At 41.0% G+C, this 22,697-nt stretch overlaps 1 protein-coding gene across 1 annotated transcript in view; it reads right to left on the reverse strand.

The window, feature by feature from the left end:
- The window catches only part of LOC115368501 (5-hydroxytryptamine receptor 4), a 70,516-nt gene that overhangs the window by 16,267 nt on the left and 31,552 nt on the right, over positions 1–22,697 (reverse strand). The window contains exon 6 of the mRNA XM_030064620.1: positions 18,302–18,978. Within this exon, the coding sequence (XP_029920480.1) occupies positions 18,302–18,978 (677 nt within the window). The remainder of the gene's footprint in view (positions 1–18,301; positions 18,979–22,697) is intronic.

Consider the following 22,697-nt stretch of genomic DNA (forward strand, 5'->3'; position numbering starts at 1 on the left):
AATGCATTTACATGTGTTGCACTGGGGAACCACAGGGGGAATCCTGATCAGTGGCATGTGGCATGCGATCAGGATTCCCCCCTCGTCATCACGAGCGCTTGATTCAAGAAAATTCTAGAAACAAGTTGATTAGCTTTGGAAGCAAAAGGGATTATCTCATCCCACTGGCAAAGACTTTGCCTTACTGAAGAAAAATAACATTTTGCAACAAGTAACCTCTTCAGTATGAGCCTGTACCACCAGAGAGTCCCAGAGCTGTGGAAAACATCATGCCTGGTCCCAGTGCCGAAGAAAGGACATCCTGTGGCTCTGAATGACTACAGGCCCATAGCACTGAAGGTCATGGAGAGGTTGGTTCTGGCACACCTGAGGACACTGGTATGTGCAGCCCAGGACCCGCTGCAGTTTGCATACCAGCCCCGTGTGGGGGTGGACGATGCAATTTTATATCTGCTGCAGAGGGCCTACTCCTCTCTGGCAAACCCAACACCACTGTACGCATCGTGTTCTTTGACTTTTTGTCCACCTTTAACACTATCCAGCCTAAGCTGTTGAGGAAAAAGTTGGAGAGCAAGGATGTGGATGCCCCCCCTCATCACCTGGATCACCAACTATCTTATGGGCAGACCGCAGTTTGTGAGGCTGCAGAGCTGTGTGTCTGACCGTCTGATTAGTAACATCGGGGCCCCCCAGGGAACTGTGCTATCTCCCTTCCTCTTCACCACCTACGCTGCTGATTTTAAGTACTGCTCTGAGTCGTGTCACCTGCAGAAGTATTCAGATGATACGCCTATAGTACAGAAAACTGGTGGACAGCTTTGTGAAATGGTGTGGGGAGAACCATCTACAGCTGAATGTGGACAAGACAAAGGAGATGGTGGTTGATTTCAGCCGTAAGAAGCTGCCACCTCTGCCGATCTCCATTGCGGGAACAGATGTGGAGCAGGTTACTTCATACAAGTACCTCGGTGTTAACTTAGACTGCAAGCTGGAGTGGTCCACAAACACAGAGGTACTCTGCAAAAAGGGCCTGAGCCGACTTTACTTTCTCAGAAGGCTTAGGTTCTTCAACATCTGCAACAGGATACTCCACATGTTTTACCAGTTGGTAGTGGCCAGCACCATCTTTTTTGTTGTGGTGTGCTGGGGAGCAGGGATCAGGGTAAAGGATGCAAGCAGGCTGAACAAAAAAGCTGAGTCAGTTTTGGGCACAAGGCTGGCTCCATTGGAGGAGGTGATTAGAGACAGAATGCTTAGAAAGATCAAGGCAATTATGAACAATGTCTCTCACCCCCTCTACAGCATCTTAGACAGCCTGAGAAGTCGCCACAGCAACAGACTGCTGCAGCCCAGATGCACAAAGGAGCATTTCAGCAAGTCCTTTCTGCCCGAGGCTATCAGACTTTATAACACACATGTTGCCTCCAGAACTGTGCACTGAATATAATTTTTATTTGTCTATTAGGTGTGTTCTTCACCTGTTTATTTATAATTGTGTTCTTCTTCTGCTCAATGCTGCTGGGACAAATGAATTTCCCTTCAGGGATTAATAAAGTGTAATCAATCAATCAATCAATCAATCAAGTAGATGACTAACACTCAAAAGGAGGGAATGCACAGGCTCACTTGATGTGGCCATGCATACTGATGAAGGCTCCTGGCCGAAAAGTTTGTGCATGTACTCTGCATTTGAAAAAAAGCCAATATAAAAGTGAAAAATGAATTTTAAATTTCAAATGCAAATCTGGTTTACTTTATTTATTTATTTATTTTTCATTTTAATGTAAAGGATGTTACTGTGTGTGCACAGACTCCTAGCATTTTCTTACCTCAAGAAAATGATAAATAAAAAGCCTTCCGCCCTTGCTTGGAGCAGAGTTTGTTTTGGTAGAGAAAGGAATGAAAATGATTTCATCAGGCCGACTTCTGGACCTGATCTCGTCCCATTGAAGCTGCACCGGCTCACTTCCTGAACTCAAGCTGCTCAGAGATGGGCTACCTGATAGTGAGATGCTGCCTCTGTTTCAGACCTTGTGTCTCTCTCTCTTTCTGTGTGTGTGTGTGTGTGTGTGTGTGTGTGTGTGCGTGCGCAGAGTTTGCTTTGTATCTAGCCAAACTATTTGATATGTCTCTTATTTGCATTTTTATGGACTCCTCTTTGTCCTGGAAACAAAATGTTGTCACCTCAGTGATGGTCAGCAGAGTTTTATAAATATCATACATAGAGCATAGTGAGTATTTTGGGATGTTTGCTTTCTTTTTGTTTATTTTCACACTCTAATTCTGAATGTGCCATGTTGACACTGAGATACAGATAATAAGTTTCACTACTGGTGGATTCCCAGCCAATTTGGATAAACTCAAAGTAAGGAAATTCAGATGTGTGCGTGTGTGTGTGTGTGTGTGTGTGTGTGTGTGTAGCTACTGTGTCTTTACCACTTAGCTCCACAAGCTGAAATTAACTCGGCGTTTTCCTTTCATTAAGGGATCCAACCAACACAGTAGATATCTATTCCCAAGTACACACTGTTTCCTTTTAATAAAAGTAAATTAAAATAAAATAAAGTTGAATGAAACACAGCCCAGACGGAGTTTTGTCTGTCTCTGTCACCCATGCTGAACCAAACTCTGAAGACTCCGTGACTACTGTCCCGTTACTAGGGCACATCCACAACAATAAATAAATACATAAATTAATTAATGAATTCATAAACATGCCTGTAACACACACACACACACACACACAAAATACATACTGCCTTGTCAGTCACCATAACCTCAATGTGAAACGCAGAAATGTCCATAATCAGCCACTTGGCAGCAGCAGTGGGAAGCTGTCTGCAGCCAAAATCTTTTCTTGATCACAGCAGAGAGCGGAGCGTCAGGGCTGATGGTTCACGGCAGGTCTGGCAGCGCGGGACACATCTCATTTCAAACTGACCGTCATATTCCATCATCTCCTGCCGGAAAACATTCAATCTGTATACAGCTCGACAGACGGGTTGCCTGCCGTTACTTTCATACAGCATACAGATCAATCCCAGCTCCTGTATTTAGTTTGATTCTGTCAGTTTTCGCTTGTTCTGACAACAGTAAGGAGTCAGAGGGTGGTCGGAAGCAAGAAATGTTAAATTGCCTCAGAGGTTCTCAAATTGTTTTTGTCAAGTCTCCTGTTGAGGCTATAATTTTTTTCAGTCAATTTATGATCCAGGATTTTTTTTTTTTTTTTTTACACACAGGCTACCGCTACAATGTGATCACATTTTATTTACATTCAGCTTTCGGGCAGTCCACATTGTTTCTTAAGGAGAAATTATGAAATATAAAAACAATGTAAGAATGAATCGTGAAACAATAATGACTTTTGACATGATTTGCAAGACACCAAGTATGTTTTCTCTTACCACAGAAGAAACTGTCAGTGCAGGAAAGGAAGTTAATAAATCAACTAAACTTGCTGAGATATGGCACTTTCACACAAGACACAAACCGAATGAATGAAACGATTCTTTCCAAAATGAGTAACTCACCATTTAACACTCTGACTAAATCATTTATGTCCTGAAAAATAGCCTCATGGTGGAATAACACTGGTGCAAACAGCTCTCCTAAGACATTTATGTTTGTAATATTTCTCTGTTTTTCAAACGTTGAGTGATGAATGTCAGGTGACTTTTACAGGATTACCCACAGAAAGCCTTCAAACTGCATCTTGTCTTAGTCAGCTAGTCTTTGAAACCTGATGCTACCTGTGACCTGTTTCTCGTGGTAGCTAGTATTAATTTTGTCCGTGAAGAGGATGACGAAAAATGTTTGTCAGTGACCTTTTTTTCCATGACGAGGACGAGATGAGTCATGGTTGACATACATGTCAACTATGTTGACATGTATGTTTGGTTTTTGTTGATGAGACGGGATGAAACTGTTATTAGTAGACTGTCAGACATTCAAAAATCCCCCCTCCTGTGCGTTTCTCAAAATATAACCTTGCAGTGTGCCGCAAAGTTCAGTGCACTACCCTGTCATTGGTTGAATTGGTTGAAAGAGGGCAGTGCTGCCAACCCTGATCCCCAGCCACAGCCACACAGCAACACCAGTTCACCACGAGTTCACCGTGACTCAAACCACACTCCAGTCAAGCCCACCGGCTTGGTCAGAAAAAAAAGAATAGATCTACAGACACACTTTACATATAATGCTGCAGAAAATACAACACAATGCATAATGGCAACAGAAGAGACGCCCTGTGCTGCTGTTTGATGGGCCTAGTTGTTGTGATCATCTGTCAGTATTAAAATCACTGTATTTGCATTTTATAATGTTACACGAGAAGTAGCTAAATAAACAATGGCTAAAAAAAATGTTTTGTTTCTTGAGTTGGAGTAAAGCAACATTCAGTGCACGGCCCTGTTCCCCTACTATTCAAACTATATCATTAAATGCATGTAGTTCAGACTGAAGTGCATCTAAAATCATCTGTGTGTGCTTGATGAAAAGTTGATTTCATTTGAAAAAATCACAAAAATGCATTTGACTGAAATGAGACTAAAACCTCTGTAGATTTCGTCAACTAAAAGTAGACTAAAACTAACAATAATTCAGATGACTAAAATGTGACAAAAACTAATGTGCATTTTAGTCATAAGACTAAGACTAAGACTAAATCAAAATCAGCTGCCAGAATTAACACTGGTGGGAACTCTTCTGTTATGGACTGATTAAAAGAAGTGCTCCCCACTCCCATTCCTGAAAATCACTGTGGAGGAATCCACAAAGCGAATGAACGCAACAACTGAGGCAAGTGATGGCCCCAAGACCGGGAACCTGCAAGACTTTAGCGTAGCTGTTAGCCTGCAGGCACAGGGCTTACTTTTGAGAAGGAGAGGGGAGAGATGCTGGCCTAAACAATATAATCATAAGTAAACAAACCAACATCCAGCCATCATCTGTCATATTAAATACTGCTCTGTGCAGGTACCTTAGATAACCCTCATATTCACTGGCTGAAAATGCAATACACAATGGGGGCAAGGGGGCAGACCACAGGCTCTTTCATTTGAATGGTAGTGTATGGAAGAGAATCCTCAGGAGGCTGAAGAAACATTTTTTTTTTTTTTTTTTTTTTTTTAAGAGAAAATGATTGGTGACTAGCCTGGAATTGCCACATCAATTCACAGATGCAACTGCAATGGTCAGAGCAAATAACACAAGCTCACAGATTCATCTATTTCCAAGGCTAATTGGTGATATAATAAGCAGAAATGGTTGCCACTCTTGCCTACCATGCTCCTCCTGACATGATATGTTCAGAGAGCCATGATGAGACTGTTAAGAAAAAAAGACACTATTTTTCAAAACAGAGACAGGTTCATGACACAGAAGACTGATATGACTGGCTTACAACGGTCCACCTTGAACAGCCAACAATTATGCTTTTGCCAATGCTGAAACCCACAAATCTCCTACTGCATCTCCTCCCTGTACAGAAGATCTCTGGTATTAAGGGCCGATGCAAAGTCAGTGAGGAGAAATGAGACAACTGGTGAAAAACAGCAAGGAGAAGAAGAGAGGAGCGGCTTTGCAAAGAGTTTACATAGAACGTTGTTGCTTTGCTCGATACCATCTGGTGGTCAGACCAAATCACATGGTGTATGTTTAAGAAACACTGTTTTAGATTATACATCTGCTCAACACTTTGTCATGCCTGCTTGCTGCTGCTATGGAAACACATAGAAAAACACACAAGGTCAAACAGCTTTTTCAGATATGGACTTTTAAGGAACATCCGCGTCACTGAAGGAAGTCTATACCACCCAGTAAATCACAGCGATGCAAGAGAGGCTCTGGGTGAAGAAAACAAGTTCATAAATGCTCCCTGCTGCTCCCTCAGCAGCTACATTTGAAGCGCCAAACTCAAAAAGTGCAGCAGCTCAGTGGCCAGCAGCAGACCGAGGCTGTAGCTAGGCCGAGCAGCTCCCAGGTGTGAATATGTGTGACTGGGTGTGAAGCAGGCTGTTACTAAAATAGAGCATGCAGGCACCGCCAAATCCCCCTGTATAAATAAAACTAAGAAAAAAACTCTGGATATCAGCTACTCAGTGAATTTTTACCGATGTTCAGGTGCTGTACTGAAAGTGCCAACACGAACAATAATCATAGCAACTGGACAAACATGAACAAAAATTAAATTAAAAGTGTTTATTTAATGGCTAGTAGAATAAAAACTCTCACCAACATGTTTCAGCCTGCTGGCTTTCATCAGGGGCAAAGAACTAGGACAATGTGTTGGTACCGTTTTATTTATTTTTGTATTATCTATCTATTTATTTGTTAGTTTATATGGACTTGGCTTGTTTTTTGGTTTGTGTTACTTTCACAGTTTCTAACTTACTTATGTCTATTAATTATAATTATATATAATCATGTACTCCTTCATGCTTTAATCTCCTGACTTTAACTGTCTTCTTACATTTTTTTTTCATTGCTTCAGTGAGTTCAAAGTGCAGCAGCTCAAATCTGAACTGCAAAATCTCACAGCTACATGGAGTTGATTTTAAAATGCTCCCTATCAGTTCTGAAGGCTCAACAGAGGAGACTTGTACGGGCCATAACAGACTGTGATCATAATAAGCCTCATTCTCAGGCCAAACACACAAATGACAAGGCAGTTTCATTATTCCAGTATTTGCATTGTGATACTTATCTCTTTGCTTAGGATTTCTGCTCTCATTGGCAAGCTCAGGATACGTTTACATGGTAAAACAGGCAAAGTTCTGCCCCTCATCCATTTTCTATGACAACAGGCAGTGCTCTTAATCAGCCCCCACCTACTTTCAGCCATAGCACTGACACTGTGTCACCGTGCAGCGGCGCTGTGGTCCCATATTCAACCTACAGCGTGGTACAGTGGCAGCGCTACGGAAGAAAAACAGCTCCGCCAGTTTGGACCGAAAAGAACAATGAAAGTGAGTGTGTTGTGGCACATCCTTCAAAATGATTTCTCAGCTCCGTGTTGCTGCTCAAAATTATATCCACAGTATCCACTTCATTCAATTTGAAGTAGTTTGAAGTAGTAGTTTGAAGTGGGGAAGGACTTAATAGACTAACCTTAGCAGATACACTCCCTTATGGCGACAAAAAACACTAGAAGGGTAAGAATTCAGAGTATCCCTTTAAAACTGAACACACGACCCAGACTCACATCAAAATGTGTAATAGCTATGTTGGTACAAAGTGCAAAAAAGTACTAGTTTCACAGTAATGGCTCTGAAATTGTAACACGCCTACATTTTTTTGGCGTACTTGCACTGTGTGATGTTATCTAATGTTTGCGCATACTTTACCTTGTGTCTTTAACTGCCTCATTCCCATAACCCTCTCTAAATTCCCTTTAGCCATTTTCTTTTGTATCCCATATGTGGCTGCACCTTTTACAACCTATAACAGCTGACTGCCAGAGACCTCACACATACACACAAGGACATTTTATAGTTCATCAAGCCATAAGGAGCAATAAAGTCATGCTTCATGTATGTCATGCAGAGAAGGGGTGTCATTCCTATATTCCCAGGGTCTTCTGTTCCCCAACTCTGTAAGCACATAATGGGAATGTATTTGGTGGGATAGGTAAGGAGTTGTGGTTGTGGTTTATGTGTGTTAACTGAATACTGAACTGGGGAACATAGGACCCTGGGAAAATCAAGTTCATAAGTTTACAAGAACTGAACTGAAAACTGAATTGCACTGAATTGAATGCCACTAAGCTAAACTGAACTGAACTGAACTCAATTTACATTTTTATTGTCCCCTGAGGGAAAATGTGGCCTGTGGACAGGGCTTTTGGTAAGAACACATGATCAACATAATAAAAACAAATGAATAAATAAGTCCCTAGGAATGTCTGGACTTCAACCCACCACTCTAAATGAATATGTTTATGTCCGATTTTGACTGAGCCTTTATCTTGTCCGCATTGGAAGCATGTTATCATGGCCACTATTGCACTTTGATTTGAGAAGACTGAGAAATGTCAAATATTTAGTAAACAGATTTGGTCAGGCCAGCGAGGCCAGCAGTCAAATATGGAACAGAGAGTTATGGGAACCACAAATTCATGACAGCACATTATTTTGTTGCACGGCTGAATATGTGACATAATGAAATCAATAAAAACTGTGCTATAATGAAACAAGTCTCCGCTGTGTCCCACACACACCACACATACACACACTCACACAAACAGAACTCACTCTGCAAAACTGTACATTTTCCATTCCCTTAGGTAAATAACTTAAAGAAATACTCAAACATTTTGAGGAAAATACCTCTTTTCTGACTTACTCAGACTGGGCCTTGCTCCGTCAAAGGGAAAAAATAAACCTTATAGCAACTCTGAAGCTGTCATATTTCATATATTTGTATTTGAAATACAAGTCTTGGAATAAAAAAAAAGCTAGATGTCTAGATGTCTATTTCAAATACACATGATATACTGTGTAAGTATGACAGCTTCGGAGTTGCTGTGAGGTTTATTTTTGCCACTTTGACTGAGCTAGGCTAACGACTCCCACAGACTTCAAGTCTTTATGCTAAGCTAACATGAAATGCTACCCATAGGAACTGAACCACTAGACGTAGAGAAGTAAGAATGGTATAGAACATTTTGCCCAGTCTGGGCAAGTCAGAAAAAAAAGATATTTTGCCCAAAAAGTTGGCAGTATTCCTTTAAAACAAATCAAGTGCAACAACAAAAATAACAGAAGCAACAACAGCAATAACAATAGACAGGGCATCGACTATAATAAAGACAGGAAGCAAAAAATGGCAACAATACAAGCAACAACTGGAAGTTAAAGAAGTTGTGACACTGCTTGTGCTAAGCCATGCCTTTTCAAGCAAAGCTGTTGACATAGCACACACTAACCCGGCCCTGTTTGTGCTAAGCTCCATCCTTTGCCCACTTCCTTGAGGTTAACTGGCCTTGATTAAGTCAGACACAGCATGTAAAGGAGGAGCTGGGGTGGAGGCCGGTTTCAAAGAGGCTTGCAGAGGAAGCAGCAGGGGTGGGGAGGCTAGAGCAGCTTAAATAAGACACCCAGTATCATTAGCTGATGTGGGCTGGGTTTGTCATCAATCAATCAATCAATCATACTTTATTTGTCCCCAGGGGGAAATTTGGCTCATGGCCTGCTTGGACTAACACTATGCTTGGACTAACACTATGCTCAGTGTATCTGAAGCATAGACTCATTGGAAGTAACATATAGTTAAGAATGAAAAGTAGCAGTAGTCATTGTGGGGAATGGTTCCTTTCAATGCATTAAGCTATATGTAAGTATTTTACTGCAGTTGCTCTATCTGCCCCTTGGCAAGTTTACATACTAACAATGCATCAGATTTGATGTGTGGCATGTAAAAAACTTTTTTTCTTTCCCTGCAATATAATGTATGGAAGTCTCACTATATGATATGGAAATACTCAAGTACAGTGCTGTTATGGAAATGGATGAGGATTACCTAAAGACTGGACTTTGCTACAGTTTTTGAGTAAATGTACTTTAGCTACTTTCCTTTTCTGACTGTGTTGGTTATGACTGAGTGTCACATAATGTCATACTCTATTTGGAGGGAAAAAAAAAAAAAAAAACTTCAGGAAATTGCTTCAAAATGGTGCTATTGTTCCCCATGTCTGGAAAGCTGAGCATAATAAAATGAAGTGTGGACTGACGCTCATATTCAGCTGTTTCCTCATGTGTGTGACCGTCAAGTCCAAAATGCTCATCTTAAGTTACAGAAACTGGATTCAAATTTGTTTGGGCTCCTCAATTGCCAAAATGTCAAACCTGGCAGGACAACAGGTTACCAAAACTCGGTCTAATAAAAACAAGCGTCTTTTAAGTTCATGTGACTTTAATTTACAAGCCCTGGGTCATATGGAATTGAGCAGCAAGAACCCAAACAAAGCAAATCTGTTTGTTTATTCCCATTATTCCTTTTTTTTTTTTTAAATTGTGTTTCCCTATGCATAGTCATCTCCCTTCTAACAGTACTTATTTTTTTGTCATGTGCAACAAACTCATCTCAATACAAAAAAATCAGCTGTTCCTCTGTAATTCAGACAAAAGAAAACAAACTGTCGATGTGATCGCACGCTGACCTGTATCTACTGTGTAAGCATGTATATTTAGCTGCTGGTTTGCCTTGTGTTTGGGAGATATCAGTAATAAAATATCTATACCGGCGCCAGTAAAAGAGTAATACCCAGAGTTAGAGAGACTCACGGGTCTTTTGATAGACCAATGAGCAGTGATGATAGTGTAAGTCCTCCGAAGCCCCATCAGAAGTCTCTGGCAACACATCTGATGTAAAGTTCAATCAAAACAGTTCCACTGGCTGAAATGTACTTGGAATTTTTTCCTTGTGAGTATTGTGTTGTTTTAAGCGATCTTTTGTGTCTCTGTCAGTTTAACGGGCAGCTGCCATGAATTCCTGCTGCAGACGTTTCTTTCCTGACTGACAGCGATGGAGGCTCGATCTGTTTTTTAAGCGCCAGCCTATAAACTGCAGTGAGCAGTGTGACAGATACAGGGCATTTGTTTTACATGATAAAAGGGTGTATTTTTTTTTTTTGCACCAGCTGCTATGTCTGACTTTATTTTCATATCTTTTCACTGGTTTAGAAAGAACAGGCAGCGTGGAAATTAATCATATAAATTTGCTTGAAAATCCTAAGATGTTCAATTTTTTTTTTTTTTTTTTTTTTTTTTGGCATTTTGGTGATCTGGTTATTCCCAACATGTTTAGATTAGATTTGCTTGGTCCGGGCCCTTTACTGCATGTCATCCCTCCTCTCTGCTCTGTTTTTCCTGTCTCACCTCACTGAGGCTATCAAATAAAGCAGAAATGTCCAAAAAATCATCCCAAAAAAGGTTTGATGAGGACGATGTAGTCAAAAGGCATTGGTTGTCGTCCTGTGCTAAATGAAGGATTTTATTTTTACTTTTCGTCACTATCAGAGTGCCTCGGGTTATTGAACTGTTTTGCGCAAATGGACTTCATTCACAAGACAGTTTAACAGTCATTTTTTATGGTCTCAAATAAATAAAGAAAGGAAATACATCCCACCAGCTGGCAATGGAGACACGGTCTTGTCTTCAGACTTCTGATAACAGCTAATGAAAGTTTAAATCAAGGAAGAAGAAAAAGAAAACTGAACCACAATAGAAGTCACTTTTGAGAAACAATAACTCGCAGTAGATGGATAGTTTATGTCCGTAAAAAAAAAACACTTCTTGCAGTCCGTTCCTGTTAGGGTGCTTTACAGATTCATTCAGAGGAATAAACCTCATACAAAAAGCTGAAAGAAGTAATGCACTGCAAATATCCATTTTAACAAGATATTTGCCTCCCATTTCAGTGTTGAAGTGCCTTGGTTTTCCTTCAAATGAGGTAAAAAAATGTGCCAGTGGGCAGAGATGATCCCACTTGTGTCCCATGCAGTTTTATTTGTTTCAGGAAATCTCTTAGTAAACTATAAATATGTTGAAGCAAAGCAGAGTAAGGTAGATCAGCCGACTGGTATCAAGAAAGACACTTGGTTTAAGGAGATTCTGGAGATACTGATGGGAGTTTAAATTTGTCTGTTTTGGTGGTTCAAGTGACAAAAACGATGAATATTATTCCTTATATTGAAGTTATCGAGGTCGACCAGCTTGAATGGAAATGCATAAACACTGTACAGCTGTCACATTTTAGCACTTTTTTGGTTTTATTAATTGTTTTCCTTCTGCTTATATTGTTTGTGTCTTTTTCCTCGCTGAATCCCACTAGCTCTGCTGCTGCACAGGCTTCGTTTCCACACAGAGATTAGTCAAGTTTCATCTAATGTTATTAATCAACATATAGAAACTCAAAGATATATTACAATGGGGAAAGAATAACAGACCAGAGTGACCAGGGAACTGAGGTGATGAGACGGCCCATTTGTCTTCCTTATGGCCCACATTCCTAAAAGGTTTGAAATTCTCTTGTTTTGCTTTTATTCCTTTCAAATGATGAAATGTCCAAGTAGCTCTGCACTGCAGTGCTGTGCCTTCACGCTGACTGCCAAGGAGTTTTATCACACAACAATCGCACTGATTGTATATGCCTGATAACTCGGGCTGCTTGGCTGTATTACTGTACAGGAATGCAACAGGACTTGGCCTCGGTGATCTGCAGTCGGAGCTGAAGGTGAGCCGAGGACAGACTCTCACGCTCTGCGCTCGATAAACTCTTTGAGGAACAGCTGACGGGACGCTTTGAATTGTAGTTTGTTAGGTTCTTCACTAAGCGGTCGTGACACTCTTGAGGAAAAACGTTTCGACATTTGTGTTTCGGCTCCCCGAAATGGCTTTTAAGCTGCAATGAATATTTAGCAACCTCTTTTTCAAGCACTGAGACTGGAAACTGTATCGCACAAATAAAACTTGTGACCTGAATTTAAGCAGATTTATTCTACGTCTCTGAAATGACACAGCGGAGATTAATTCCATTTTCGCTCCCAGATTACGCCTTAACTCTCACTCTTGTTTTACTCACTCACACACTGTTTTCTAGGCTAAGATCACACTTTCAGCCCACACCATACTTGGCTGCTATCAGCTGCTTTGAATGAGAAACAAGAGACAAACTGGCCGCTGAAACTTGTTCCCTGTGGTGAAACAGCATCGCTACAGCCTGAGCCAAAGTCAAAAATCAACAAATCAAGATAGAGATGGAAAAAAGCAAAGAGGAGGATGTAGATCACAACACAATAAAATAAAGGCAAATATATATATATATATATATATATATATATATATATATATATATGAAAACGATTATTAGCAGCATCCCCAGCTTGCTGCCAAAGGTGATGCAAAGCAAAATAAGAAATAACTACAACTAACTACTACTAAATGCACTGTAAAAACATGTTGGGTGACATCATGTCTTAGAAAAGCACTAAGGTGTTGAGTGACAGTGACCCTTTGAACTGAATAGGATTCATCAAATGATTCAAATCACTTTATCAATCTAAACACAAGGCCTGAGAGTAGGTCAAAAACTCAAAGTGGAGATCAAAAATCAATCATCATTTCACACAGTAAAGGTAGATTCCCTGCATGTACATTTAAGACAAGAGCAGGCAACTTTGGAGAAAGGAGCAAGAGTCTGAAAGTGAATAATGTCCTTTGCAAAGACTGAGAACTGATGAAGATTTAGAAAACAGAGCCGTCAGATGAATGTTGTGCACTCCAGGAATCGAATCCAAGTTTGTGGTTAAAGTTTTTGTTTTATGTCTCTCCAGGAGTCTGACTGTTGCTAGGCAAACTTGAGTCGGCACCCACACAATACATATCTCTGAATGTCTTACATTAAAAAATAGACCCTACCCTACAGAAGAAGAAGCTTCTCTTATAATGTTATTGTTGCTAATTTGAATTGATTTCCTTTTCCTCTGTCATATTTCTATATTTCTTGGCAGACAGCTTGAGAAATGAAGACATTTCTTGATCAACTTAATTAATAATCCCACATCAAAGAAGACAAACTGATTACAAAAACTGGCTATGCCAAACAAATAGCTTCTGCAATTTTATTAACAAGAAAAGGGTTGTTCTTTAATAAATTAAATGACAACGCAACAGTAAATAACATGTTTGAGTTGTAAAAGGTTTTTTTACTACCCGTATGTGATGAATGACAATAATCACACTCAGAAATCAACAAAATTCTGCAAGGGTCAATATTTCTTCCCATGTTTACAGCTCAAAAAGCTTGGCACACTGCCCAGTGGATGAAAAAAATGCAATATAAAGATAACCCTGCTGACAGGATTCATTGTTCACAGTGAAAATTAGGAGCACACCTACCCTTTGCAAAATGCCAGGGGTCAAACCGATGCTTGGTATGTCTTAAGGCGTCCACTTTAAAAACTGCTAAGCTCACTTGGTCAAAGCCCCAAACACACAAACACAACAAAAGCCTCATTAGACAGCCTCATAACTCAATAATGCAGCAACAGAGACTGTCCATCACACAGGAGGAGTGGCAGCCTGGCTCAGGCAGTGAGGCAGTGAAGACCACCAGAGTGATCATAAAACAATGATGAGAGCAACAGCAGATTTGTCTGATGTGAGCTCGCTCATTAAATTAATAAATGTTGCTGTAATGACAAAATCAAAAAGTCTCAAAACAGTCTAATTTCAGGAAATTTCAGCCAAAATAATGTTATTTTTCTGCTTCAGCTGCTACAGCATGTGAGAGGCTGGTAGATGTCAGGGTTGCATCCATACATGGAGAAGGTCAGCTCAGAGAATCAAAGTTCACCAAGTTGAGGGTTGTTCAGTTTGATTCTGATGATTTAGGAAAAAAAAGGAACACAACAACATGGCTTTCTCCTTTGAAGGAATGTTAAGACTGTGTGTATTCATTCATTAAGTGTTAAAAAAAAAACTATAATAGCAAGAGTCTGTCGGAACAGGAAAAGGACGACAAGGAAAATCACTAGCAATGTCTTTGTCTGCGGCCTTTAACGTGTCATAATATCTTCTTCCAATGATTCTTCCAGTGATTCCACCACCCTGCCCCAGCATTTTTCCTCAGTGGTGGACCGTAATGACCATTTTTTCTTTCTCTAGCGCCACCAGCAGGCCCAGCAGGGCACCTCCTTTAGAAACAATGCTTTTGTTTTCTGGTTCCGGGCCAAACTTTGGCAGCGTCTATGGAAGGCAATTTGATGGCCTCACTTTGATTTCTACAAAAATGGTAATAAGAGATGAATTTCTCCAACCAGGTGCACATCAGCTGAAGCCAACTTGCAAGCTTCAGTCACTGAATTCCTTGTCACGCACAGACATAATATTTTCAAGACATGATGCATGTCTGTAAATAGAATTATTCATAAAAAAAAAAAAGAGAGAGAGAGAAACTTGTGGAAATAGCTTTGCCCACTTAATGTTTTGCCTCACTATCAGCGAATTTTGTAGCTTTCTATTGGATGCAGTGCTATCAATCTGGCACTGTGCACTGTGATTGGCTGGGAGGTACACACCCAAGGCCCAAAGGCTGATGCCCTGAAGAGTCCAGAGCTCTGCAAAACCAGAAAATCCAGGCAGAGGGCAGGGTCTCTGCAGACACACACACCACCACAGCACACCTCTAGTGGGTCATAGGAGATGACTGAGAGGGATTCATTTTGTATGAGTCTATACATTATTTTATTTCGGAAAATCATACTCATTTTGCCTTTAAGTTCTTTAAGTTCTGCCAACAATGTTAAAAATGATAAAAACTCTCTATATAGACCTATTTACCCTTTAAGGCAAAGAAAAACTAACATGTAGTTTGCCGTTTGACCACTTTACAGTAAATACAAGCACATGCAGGTCATCATATTAATTAGCAACAGCATCCTTAGCAATAGTATCAAGCTTTCTAATTTTACCTCCGAAACATGAGTGCAGACTTCTTTCACTTCTAGGAAAACTGTAAAACCCCAGACTATCAAGAGAACAGGTCCAAGACTCGCGTGAAACTAATGAAGGCAATGGAAGGCAAAGCCTGCCAACAAACCGCAGAAAAATAGTTCACAAGAACACAAGGGACAGTGTGGCAGCATTTAGACAACAAGTTTAAGGCTTTTTCACATGGACAAGATGTCATTTCTGTCTTCTCTGGTACTCAGCACAATACAAGACCTTTGTTATGACTCTAATCACAAACAAGTGTCTACTGTCCACTGGTGGGGTGTGTGTGTGTGTGTGTGTGCATGTGTATGTGTATGTGTTGTACTAAAGGGCAAGGCGGCTTCACATTATTCATTTTGGAAAGAGATTAGTCCTGTTTATTTTAAATTGTACACCAATGCATACACACACACACACACACACACAGACATACACACACAGAAACATGTTAAATGATGCAAAGAGAGAGGGAGAAAAAGAGAGATGACAGTTGACACTTGTGATACAAAAATAGATCACGCATGAACATACTAACGTTTTCACACACACACACACACACACACACACATATATGCATGCATACATCTTGGCCACCCACACACACTGCACCCAGATGCCCGACGCGATTCATCTAATAATTTCAACAGCGAGTTTCCAGGATCCTGGCCGCTGTAATCTGATTGTCTGAGTCTGTTTTCTGTCCCAGACAGATTTTAATAGAGGGGACATTAGACCGGCGTTGATATTGTTTGTCTTTCTGTTTCCTTCACACACCACATACACACATTACACACTCACTCGCACACTGTACAGACACAGATTCAGACATACACACAAAGACACAGACACAAGACCTTAACGAGCACGCAGAAAACACGAACACACACACACACACACACACACACACACACACACATACCACAGACATCATAAAGTCTTGGTAACGAGTACAACTGTTCCAGAGTTACTAAATAGTATTTTTCCCCACAAACTCCTTAAGTAGAAACATTTGGCTCCTTAAGCAGAAAGACAGTGGCAGGCAGACTCATTACAGCTTCATCTTATGAAGTAAAGTCTTTGTAATTAAAATGTGGGAAAAATAAAAAAATAAATAAAATAAATGACACACTGTGGAACAATGAAAGAAGACAGTTACACCCAGGAAGGAAAGCCATTTAGTAGCAGCTATGAAAGAGATTGAAGACAGAGCGAAAGGCAATAAAAAACAGGGTGTGCAGCATCAATTTGTGTGTGTGTGTGTGTGTGTGTGTGTGTGTGTATACATGTATGAGGCAGCCTGTGCCAAAAAGTTTACATGTACTGTGTGTGTCTGCACAAGGTTTTAGACTTTTTCAGTGTATCCGCTTGGTTACCCATTTGCACTTGCTCATTTTATACACAGTATATATAAATTGTCGTGTGTGTGTATGTGTGTGTGCAGCATGCACACGTGCGCACACTTGTCTCTGTGTGTTTCTCTCCGGCGGTGAAGTACTTGTGGTAAAGTTAAACAGTGCAGTCACACGCAGGTCACCTCCTCCATCATCCTCTCGACTGAGAACACAAACAGAGCCGTCGGCTAAATCACCACCATTAACGTCAATGGCAAACCCTCATGTGAAAAGCACTCTTGGATTATTACTGCAATATTATCAAAGATTATCATGCAATCAGGGAGTTTCAGTCAAAATAACACCCCGCATTGCCAATCCAGGGTTTCAATCCGACCCTCAGTTCTGAAATCAAAACAATTCAAAAACATGCACAACTCCACATTGACAAACCTAAATACTTTGGAGGAGAACATCTTGAGACGGCTCTCAGCTTTAACGGAAAACCCACTGTGTTGTTAACTTTCATGCCAGCAACCAGTTTGTAAAAGTAGGCATCAGTTTTTCATGTTGGAATGAAAGGTCTTTCCCCTCTCTTGTGGGCCAATACCGAGCAAATAAATGAAACAGTGAAGTCACATTTCAGACAATAATTTAAACATCTTTAAACCTGCCAGTCTTATTGGTTTCTGATTAAATATACATGCTAGTTTGTTAAAATTGACAGAAATTCATGCAAGACACATTTCTGGAAATACACAGTAATCTAATCTAATCTGGTGCTTCAATTTAGGAATGTCATAGTTCCCCACGTTATTTCGTTAAACATATCGACCTTTAACTGTAGCGCTCCTTCGGGCAGTCAGTGTTATGTTAAAGATTTCCAAGTTTGTCAAAACCTGGTCAGTAGTGTCTGGGATATTACGTATGACAAGTGAATGACAAGTGAACAACAAATAAACAATGTGGCGCCCTCTTTGGGCAAACTGGTGTAATTTTAGAAAATTCTTGCATCAGTGGGTGCACCGTCAACCTCAAATTTCATCAAAATCCAATCAGCCAGTTCATGGTACTCCTCCCAATTTCACTGCGAGGCAAGATAAATAAATAAATAAAGGAAAACAAAACAAAAAAAGAAAAGAAAAGAAAAGAAAAGAAAAAAAAGAACATAGACGAGCAAAGCATTCAGCTGATGCAGCACAGCACTGCACAGTTAGAAAGGTGATGTAAATCCACAAGTTTCTGCTGGCACAGACAGAAATTAGCCCAATTTCCTGCCTGATGACCAATCTCCTCTCTGATGGACTCTTAGCAGAGGACAAGAGACCAACACACACACATACACACACACACACACAGAGGCATACATAGTCACCTAGACTTCTCTATTTCTCTTCTTCTCACACACACACAGCAAATTTCATTAATTCCACCCCCTTCCACAGAACACACACACACCTGCACTTCCTTGACATTTACCTCAGCGCCATAGACGTCCCGTTGACCGATGCCGCCGAGCAAGCTCTGTGGGTGTGTCCATGAGAGAGGCTGCTCTGCCGCACGTACCTCTCATCGCCACAGCACAGTATCACCAGAAACGCCCTCCGAAACGCCCGGTTCAGGAAGGCGTACAGGAAGGGGTTGAGCCCTGAGTTAATGTAGCCGAGCCACAGCCAGGCCGTCCACAGCTGCCAGGGCACAGAGTAGTGGATGAACGGGTCCACCACGTTAGTGATGAAGAACGGTGCCCAGCACAGGCAGAAACACCCCATAATAACAGCCAGCGTCTTTGCCGCCTTGGTCTCCACGCGCATGCGGCTCGTGGTCACTGGAGCTGGCTCCGAGGAGGAAGAGGAGCCCGCTGCCGACCTGAGGCGGTAGTGCTCCGAGTGATCCGAGGCCGTCGAGGATCGTGTGCTTGTGGCCCCTGTGATAGGGCCGGCACCGGGAACGGGGGCAGAGCCGGCGCGCTGAAGCGTCTCGATCTGCCGTGCGTGGGACATGGCGGTGACGTAGATCCGCTGGTAGGCCAGGACCATGAGGGCCAGCGGGACGTAGAAGGCCACAGCGGAGCAGATGAGCGCGTATGGCCGGTTGACGAGAAACACGCAGCTGGTGTCATTGGAGCTGCCTGTGGACACGCGCCTCTCTTCGATCTGGAAGAGAGAGAAAGACAGGAGACACAGGTGCAAAAATGACAAAGACATAATATGCTGAAAGGAAATTAAGGCCCCTGTCTGGAGATTATTATGACCTCAGTCCTTTTCCAAACTCTTTGGGCCTGCTCACCCTTGGCTTGACCTTTGATCTTCAGTGATCCAGTCACAAATGCGTAGCTGGCATGGTGCATCTCAAACGCATGTCCAGTGAAATCCATCCTCACATCTGTCAGAATCCCATCTTTTTTTCCCTTCGTTTTCTTACTTTGGTTCCACTGTACCTTACCCCAACTCCCTTTTGTCCCTTATGTGCTGTAATTATCTGCCCAACAGTCAAAACCCCCCCTTTTCCTTATCTGTGGCCTATTCACAAAGCAGTTTTGCCAAATCACCTTATCATTTGTTTTAGGTGATAACAATGTCATGATTTGTAATAACAAACTTCTTCTACATTTGTATTTCACCACAAACACTTGTGGTGAAAAAAACCCGGTGGGCTTTCACACCACAAATGCTCTGCAGCCCAGTGCATCGCTAACCCCATCGCGGAAGGTGAATAGAGTAATCCGATCACAATGTGTCTCTAAGACGCGTTCACACTTGAACTTAGCGCTGTCCACTTGTGATCAGATCACCTGAGACAGATGTTAAAACCACCAACCTGATCAACACCCCACAGGTAAAATAAAGGTCATTGTGGTGCAATGTGTCAGTAAAAGCATTCCTTTTCGCCCCTTTTATGTGTTAAGGATATACGTACTACTGTTCTAAGACTATGAGAGAGCAGAGGCGCCTTCATTTTCAAAGCTGATGGCCAGGAGTGCTTCCTTCTTTGTCTCATGAAAATGAAACAGACACAAGCACAGATTATAAAAACAGACACATCCTATCCCTTAACTTGTGTGCCCTGATAAATCATTTCTTGTGGCTTGTTGAAGAGAGGAGAAATTTATATTTTAAACAATTCCTTTTTTGGACGTACAGCAAAAGTGCACCAGAAATTTGCAGTGTTTTGACCCCATTATGGGAGAGACGAATTGTGAGGAGGAAGACCCATGCACATCGCACACACAAAAACAAAAATCTTTTAACCGAGGCCAGAAGCACCGTTTAATGAACTAAACAATGTGCAAATAATTAACGAACCCCTTTTAGATTAAAAAAAAAAAAAAAAAAATATTGCCTTTTATTTAAAAAGATGTAAATGCATGAATTTAGCAGCCCACAACTTGCCACCCCCACGGTTTAATTAGCACTTTGTAAAATGATAGGACTGACCTCCATTATAATTTAGGCTTATTCAGTATCACACACGCAGTCTGTGGATATACTTTCAAATAATGTTAGCGACAAAAAAGCCAAAATCAAATCCTCCAGCCAACCGTATGAAAAACAACCTTGTTATTTGAATACTTCTTGACTGAAATGGACAGAAAAGAGCCGTGTATTTCATTAAGTCGAGATGAATAAGTACATCCATCCCCGTCTCCCCCTGGGAGTCCTGCAGCTCATTTCAAGGCAGCTCGGAGAGCGCGCACAGCCAAAACATTTCCAAACCAACAGAAAATGCCTCTTGAACTGCTGTCGTTGCTCGAAGCTAGAAAGCCTCCACAGGGACTGAGATTGTTTTGGGATTGCTGTATTACCGTGTCATTGTTCAAGGGATTGGAAACGTTATTGGAAACAGAATATTAGGTTGGAAAGAACTGAAAAACATCTCTCTTCTAAGGCCTTTAAGGAAGGCATTTGAGCTATTTGGCTGAATTCTTTTTTTTTATATATATATTTCATCTAATTTCTTTCTTTTTTTCTAATCTAATGATAGCCTGTTGTATTTTTACTTGATAAATGACGCTGTTTGTAGAACTTTTGTATTAAACAATGTCATACAAGAAGGAGTGCTGTCATACTGTATATCAGCATGGCTGTGATTTGGTCGTAGCTAATGTAGAGGACAATCATTTATTTAATCATTTACTTGATTTTGCCAACATAAACAGTTCTGTCAGAACTCAAGAAAATGATTTGCACAAACACAATTTCCCAACTACAAGCTTTTTGGAAACGTGTCTATCTTTGCATGGTCGCAGTGCAAATTTTGTTTCAGTGTTGGTTCACTGTCGTCCTGATATATAATAGCAATCCCTCTCATGTGATATTTATCACATGAGATGTTTGCATTGTTTCCTGTGGCCAATGGTTAAACTGATTCATGTTGCTCATTTAAATATTTCTAACTTGATGAGTTTAAACATAGCCTATGTTGTGGATTAAGAGCCCACTCACATTGGCAAGTTTGAGCCCGTATCATGCTAAAGCCAAAATCCCCCACTCCCCCTCCCCATAAAATGTAACTTCTCTACATCACATATAGAAAGCTGTCAAGACAAAGCCTCCACTTAACATTCCAGTGTTTTATAAGATAAGATAAGATAAGATAAGATAAGATAAGATAAGATGTACTTTTATTAAGAGGTACATCTTCTCATTCTTGGCTGTCCTCAGTGACCCTGCTAGTGATTTGTAGTGTAGTTGAGTGTAACTGTGCAGGGGAAAAAAGTGCTGTCGGCAGCTGCTGTGTGTCCCATAGTTCTGTCAAAATTAAGAGGAATCACTCTGCGCTGGCGCAGGAACTCAAAAACATGGAAAAGCATAAATTCTCAACATCTGGGATGATTACATGCAGACCATTTTAACTTGTGAACTTCATTAATCCCGAGGGGCAACTGAAACCAAACAGCAGCAAAGAATAGAGGGATAAACAAAAGAACAATTACTACAAATGACAGCAAAGCATTTTTTTTTTTAACTAGTGTCTTAATGACACAAAACCCTGATTTGTAAGAAGTGATAGTACTTCTGCGTCTTTTACAGTCGGTTAGCGGTTATAGTGAATATATCATACTTGGTTTTCTATACTTTTACTTATACTGAAGACAAACTAGGACAAAAACCTCAGTGTATCATGTGTCAAACACTCGCAGACGAGCTATCAGAGCAACAACACCGTTTAGAAAAGACACAACCAGCCTCTGCGGAGACACCAGTACCTCAGCTACTCAGGGACTCATTTTTGTGTTTTAATTTACCCGTGATGAAAACACTGTGGATTACCGCTCTTGTCATTTTGCAAAATTAAAATTGAGTGGCTAGCCTGTGCGTTAATTAGCCTGTGAATGAACTATAACTGAGAAGCTATTGATGACGGGGGCGGCGGGGCTGCAGATGTGCAGTGTTCCTCTTGTAAACAGAGGGTTCCTGGTTCAATCCCTGGCTGCTCCAGTGTCCTTGAGCAAGACACTGAACCTCTAACTGCACCTGCAGCTTGGCACCTTGCACTGCAGCCTCTGCCATCAGTATGTGTATGTATGTGTGTATATATGTGTGTGTGTGTGTGTGTGTGTGTGTGTGTGTGTGTGTGTGTGTGTGTGTGTGTGTGAATGCGTGAATACCTCCATTGTGAAGCACTGTAAGTGACCGGTAGACTACAAAAGCGCTATAGAAACACAGTCCATTTACCATTTAATAAGGATAATGAGGATCGTGTTGAGAACCACTACAGCACATTGATCAAAATAATGAAATGAAAACCACTATGAGATTTTAGAACGTATCAACAAGCCTGAAACAAATGTGCGCTGTGTGGAGACTCTTTAGTAATGATCTAAACCATCCAGTTTGCTTTTTGATAAAGTGTATCAGCACATGCAGGGAGT

The sequence above is a fragment of the Myripristis murdjan genome, chromosome 12 (assembly GCF_902150065.1).
Source record: "Myripristis murdjan chromosome 12, fMyrMur1.1, whole genome shotgun sequence".
In the NCBI taxonomy this organism is placed as follows: domain Eukaryota; kingdom Metazoa; phylum Chordata; class Actinopteri; order Holocentriformes; family Holocentridae; genus Myripristis; species Myripristis murdjan.